Consider the following 6,108-nt stretch of genomic DNA (forward strand, 5'->3'; position numbering starts at 1 on the left):
CAGCAGGGAAAAATACCCTAAAACCAGTATTTAATGCAAAATTGGCCCTTGCTTCTATGCTATAATACAGAGCATGTTACATTTGATATTGGGTAGAATACTGTTTAATGGGAATGTGAATAATTCAGTAGATTTCTGACAGTCAATTTGTTTCATGCTGGATTGAAAGACATGCAGGACTGATAACACCAATTAAAGTAAATGCAGAATTTTATCAGAGCGTGACAAAGTTGCACTGTGAAACAGCAAGCTCCCACAAAAGATGGCTTTAAAATGAGAAGGCAGCTTGACTAAGATGTTGGCCCACTTTTATCTTGTTTTTCCGGGTAAGCTTTGACCAAAGCCTGGTTCTGAGAAAAAGATACCCCTGCTGGTCACTCATCACGTTCACGTTCCTCGACATGCAACTTCCAGGGCTGTATTGCTGAGTGCTTGCCTTGCTCTCCAGTGCTGTCGGCTGCTGCCGGGCCAGGATCAGGCAATCCTGAGGTTGTTTACCCAATCTTCCGGATTTTCTAGGAAGTATTTTCTTTCAAAGCACAACTTTTTATCATCTGTTGTGTAGGAAGAGTTAAGAGTACATTTTCCTTAGCAAGAACAACTGTTCCAGGTTGGCCATAATTAAATGACACAGGACTGAAATTTCTTGCAAATATAACTTTGAGTTTTGGTTGTCCTTGCTGTTGCAGTGCACACAATTTGTTAAGCCAAGGTGCCAGCTTAAGGGCTGGAGATGTGCTTCTGCCCTGTGCAGCTGTGTGAGGGAGTGCAACCAGTGCTGGGAGCCCCAAGTCCTGCTGGAAGCAGGGAGGGGTCTGCGTGGCACAGGTGGAGCTACTTTGCCCTGGCTCCACAAATGAGAAGTGGGGGAATGACTGTTTCAAGGTCTGAGGCTGTGGCACGGAGGTTGTCAGGAGCTGAACCCTGTCTGACAAGCTTTCACAGCTACTCAGTAATTTACAGCAACAGAGAAGCTAGAGACGTTGTCTTCTGTCATTTCTGACTAAGAAGTGAAGCTAGAGACATTGTCTTCTCTCATTTCTGACTAAGAAGTGATCAGACCTTTAGAAAAAGACTGGAAACAGCTGAATGCATAGAAAAAGGAAGATGTATCTGTTCTTGTGGTTTCTTTCTGTCTTTCTTTCTTTTCCTTTTCTGAGCATTGGACTTTGTGTAGGAAATACAAGCTCCTGCATGTGCTAGTGGCAAAAGTGACAGTAAATTAACCTTACTGCCAGAGTTTAATCTTTTGAGCAACCCACAGTCAATGGCTGCTAGCTGGAAGGCCTCTGCCATAGTTTTTGATGTTGAGTTTGGTCCAAAGTCCATTGAAGTTAATGGCTATACTGCCATCAGTGATCATGTGCGTTAGGTAATGTCTCTAATTAGATTATTTTTCCCCATTTTGGAAACACATTGGAATAATGTGGCAATCTGCAATGGGACATGCTTTTGGGAGGATGTGGCATTCATGTGGAAGTGCCAGTCATCCCTGGACTAATACAGCTTTTTTGCAGTTATCTCTGCATATTAATTTCATCACCTCTGGAAATAAATTAACAACATGGTTTGATTTGAGTCTCTAATAGTCTAGTGGACTTGGTGAAACTGAGTCTTAGACATGTGTTTGGGATGTGCCTGTAGACCTAAGAGGATCCGATGTTAGATACGACATGAAGTCATGATTCCATGGAATCAAAGCAGCCTGTAAAAATAGGAAAGTAGAGTGTACCCTACTCATGTATCATTAACAAAAGGAAGAAGTTTACAATAAATGCTTTAGTACATATCACCTTATGGCTAAAGATGAACTGGTTTAAGAAAGTTTGAGCTGATTTGAGTCTGGTTTTCTTGGTGCATGAAGCTCCTCAATACAAAGTACTGCTCATTCACAGCTGGCAGGCAGGAATGTCACTTGGACATGGTGACATTTACAGCACTGTTCTTTCCTGTTATGAATTTTATTGAGTCTTAGAGGAAAGTGAAAGAGTCTGTAGATTTGCACAGGGGCAATTTGGTATCTCTAATGAGAAGAGAAAGAAGGGCTTCGTGAAAGCATTTTATTGACAATCTGTTCCCTGTTGCTTCTAAGTCTCTTTTCCACACTTAATATACTTAGTGTAAACATGTTTTCAAATGCCGGTATAGACACAGGGTACTTACCCAGCTAACCCACCAAAGATCTCTGTGACGTAGGAATAATCCCCTCCTGATTTGGGGATAGTGACTCCCAGTTCAGCGTAACACAGTGAGCCAAGGGCAGCCACCCCACCACCAAGCACCCAAATAATGAGAGCAAGTCCCACTGAGCCTGTGTGCTCCAAGACTCCTTTTGGTGAAATAAAGATCCCAGAACCAATGATATTACCTGGAAAGGACAAAAGGTTTGCAGTGAGGTAAATGAAAGTGAGAAATGCACTTTTCTGTTTTTAATTAAAAAAAACAAAAAAAAGGCAAACCCACAACCCCCACCCAACCAAACAAGAACCCCCCATCACGCCCTCTTGTCCAGATTTTACGTGCACCCTGAGGGAAAGCATTGCCAGTTATCAGCAATCAGGGATGGTAAGAGTGTGCTCAGCTCTGCTGAAGCCTGGTAAGACTTGGTTATGCAGCCATTTGGCAGCACAAACTCAGCTGCTGTCACCTGCCATGGCCAAGTATTTTATTAAAAAGGAGCTAGAAGCATCTTTGTAATGAAGTTCTTTATCTCCTTCTGAGAGGAATCTAAACAAGATAAGGCAAGTCACAAAACCCTCAGAAGTATTATCTACAAGGTAGAGGCCAGGAGGTGCTCCTGCCACCAGGGCAGGTTTAAGATGGTTCTTGAAAAGTTATCTCAAAGTCTCAAGTATTAGAAGTTAATTAATATTGTATATTTACAATACCTGTGCTGCTTAGTCATTGGCCATAGATTTTAAAGGGATATTGTGAGGTGACTGAAATATCAAACAATGTGGACTTTGTCCTATTAATTTTGTTTAATTGACATGTGAGGTGGGGGTAGAAAAGGTGTGCTGGATTTGACAGATGGTCTTTGTTCACATGAGACCAGGGCATAGTTTGCCTCTCAGGCCAGTGGGAGCTGATCTGCAAGCTCTTCAAAGCTTCTCAGGGTCTGGAAGAAGATAAATTTATTTTATTTTTTTGTTCAGTCTTGGGACTTTTTGAGTGATATCTGAAAAGCACTCTTCTCCCAAAAGGATGTGAATTCCATGATGATATACAACTCTGCTGAGTGCTTTCTTTTTTTATGAGTTAGTATTAAAATCCTCACTGACAGAGCTGAGATTCATCCAATGCTGTTGAACAGCATTTCTTACCAGTGTAGACGTGAGAATAAAATACAGGATACTGGTAATTAAATCAGGTTATCAGCAGCCTTTGAACCTGTGTGTCATCAAACCAAAGCTCTATTCTTCCCTCTGCTTTATAAATGCTTTTCAGCTTGCAGTGTATGCAAAACATGTCCAGTTATGCCAAATTTTGCTGCATTTGGCTTTGATTCTGTCCTGATGTTTCTGAATCAGCTTCTGGAAGTGTGGCTCATCCAGCCAGTCTGCCCTGTTTGCCCTCTTGTGTAGCTGTGTGTTTGCAGCATGTGTGTTGAGGCAGGTACTACTCCATCTGTGGTTTGAAATGAGATTAAGATAGAAAATAGACAACTTGGGCACTTGATAAGCAGGTGGCTGCTTTCCAGCAGGAGGGTGCAGATCCCTGCTGAATTGCCCAGAGCTTTTTGGGCTTCTTGGAGTGATGGGCTGCTTATGGCACAAGGGTCTTGTCACAGATGTAGCCATTCCCTGAGTATTGAAGTGTTAGTATAGCACTGCAATGGCAAACCAGAGATTCTAAGTATAGTAGTATATAATGAAATAGAGCTACATTCTCAGGATGGGGTAGTAGGACATGTGCTGGACCTTTGAAGTTTGCCAGCATGCCAGCTTGTGAAAGGGCACTGAAGGGCTGTTATTCTAGGATAATAGTTTTTCTCTAGTTTTGAGAATATCTGGATCCTTGATCTGATTATTTTTTAAAATTATTTTATTTTTAATACCTAGAAACCACTTCTGGTCTGGGAACATATTTAAAACAAACAAGCTTTTCTGGAAGACTGGTTGTACCCTTTTCAGGAACTGTAACAAATCTTGAGTTTAAGCTGAAAAGGAAATACCTGCCTTAGGAATTTAAAACTATTGACAAAGTCTCTGGCACTGCTGTGTGCTGCAGTTGTAACAACTATACTTGTCCTTACAGAGGAAGGCCTTAAGTTGTAAGGGACCCCTAAAAATTATCCTTTACCTGCCAGCATAGATCTCTTTGTGCATCTCTTTTTCACAGATCAATGCACCTGAAAATACTGCAGTTTCAAGAAGAGCCAGTGGTATTTGGGGGAGCTTACTGCTTTTCACTATGATAGAACTGTAGGTTTTAATTGCCTCTTTAGGATAGGGCTGTACTCGTTCTTTTTCTGGCAACCCCAGTACTGAACAAATAGGAATCGCCCAAAGACGGAATAACCCATAAACGAGTCCCCTGACTCCTCTCACACCATCTCCTCCTGATCAGTGCTCTCTTTTACCTTAGCTCAGGTTTGCTGCTATTTTTGGCAGCAAACAGCAGATGCAAATACCTGTCCTTCAGCTAGCTCTCAGCGAGAGCTTCCACCCCCACGCTGTCACCTTTCCATTGTGTCAGTATGTGGAGAAAGGATAAAATCCAAACGCGGTGTGGCATCCTCCAAACTGATGACGGATGAGAGATGTAGCAAATGTTGAAGCTGATGTGCAGTGTTACAGCGTGGTCTCTCTGCAGACCTGTGCTGCATGGAGCTGGTGCGGTGACCCCCAAACACTGCTGTGGCCCACACGCTGGAGTCGGGGTTGGGGGAGCTGAGTGTGCCTCTGGCTTTCTGTGCCTGCCCAGCAGCCTTGATGTGACAGGCAGGCCTGGGCGGGGGGCGGCGCCAGGAGAAGGGAGAATGAGGAGTTAAGTGGTGGCTGCAGGGTGGGAAGCAGTGTGACCAGGCCATGCTGTGGTGGACGTGGGGAAGAGAGAGGCGAGTCCCAGTGAGCTGTAATCACACAGATAAGGTGGTGGCAGTCATCTTGTGTGACAGCGATAAAGTGTAGTCTCAATGCATGGACAGAAAGTCTATGGTGTATTTTTAAAATGCTTGTATTTGGCTTTGTCAAAGCCCTGAATCTGTCTGTTCTTCGGAGTTCTTTTACTAGGAAAGGGCATTGCTTGTCCCCAGCTGCCTGGGTGCAGGGCACCCAGGGGGTGTTGGCAGCAGAGATGACATTCAAACCCAAATTGGCATGGGGAGAAGATGTCCGTGACACAGAGTGGATCTGAGTACCACCCTCCTGCTATGGCATGAGTGTCAGCACAGTCCTCCTTGTGTGCAAGTCTGTATGGAGCTGGAAATTGCCAGTACTTCTGTTATTAAGCATAAGGCTTTCTGGGTGCAGCTACCTGAAGAAGCAGGGCAAGAAAGGAACAGGCAGCCTTCTGGATGGTCCTTTCATGTAAACATTCACACAAAATTTTTGTTAGATTTTTTAAAAATACAATTAATTACTTAATATCCTTCATGAATGAATATGTGATACGGCAAAATTATCTCCCAACCTCATTATAGTTATCCTATTGTTTGCTCTTGCAACATGGGCAAAAGCTGTATCAGTGGGAGTGGAAGTGCTACACCCCTTTTGACAACAAAATGTTCTTATGGAAACCTGCCATGAATGTGGTAAATGTGCCTGGGAAGTACCGTTGCTTTGCTCAGCGTAGGACATGTTTAAAAATAGTTATAGTGAAGATGTTTAAATGCTCCAGGAAAACAAGATGTCAGTGCTTTATGAGAAGCAGAGTTTTCAGGAGGTCTCATGTTCCTGGACTTGTTTCAGCTTTATTAATAGTGCAGGTACTCCTGATGCTGCAGAAAAAAGCTTCATGGCTTACATTTTGAATTTTTTCTAAAATAACTCATGAGGATTAGAAAGATAGTTCTTACACAGTCTTGTGGAATAACACCACTTCAAGAGTTATTGTGTGTGTGTGTGAAAGGCAACAAACACCTAGAAGATTATAAACCAATATGCT

At 42.9% G+C, this 6,108-nt stretch overlaps 1 protein-coding gene across 1 annotated transcript in view; it reads right to left on the reverse strand.

Annotated features, from left to right (window-relative positions):
- SLC7A10 (solute carrier family 7 (neutral amino acid transporter light chain, asc system), member 10) overlaps positions 1-6,108 on the reverse strand; it is a 36,465-nt gene that overhangs the window by 11,790 nt on the left and 18,567 nt on the right. The window contains exon 2 of the mRNA XM_010006226.1: positions 2,164-2,368. Coding sequence (XP_010004528.1) covers positions 2,164-2,368 — 205 coding nt within the window. The remainder of the gene's footprint in view (positions 1-2,163; positions 2,369-6,108) is intronic.

Source organism: Chaetura pelagica, unplaced genomic scaffold (genome assembly GCF_000747805.2).
Source record: "Chaetura pelagica isolate M959 unplaced genomic scaffold, ChaPel_1.0 scaffold139, whole genome shotgun sequence".
Taxonomy (NCBI): domain Eukaryota; kingdom Metazoa; phylum Chordata; class Aves; order Apodiformes; family Apodidae; genus Chaetura; species Chaetura pelagica.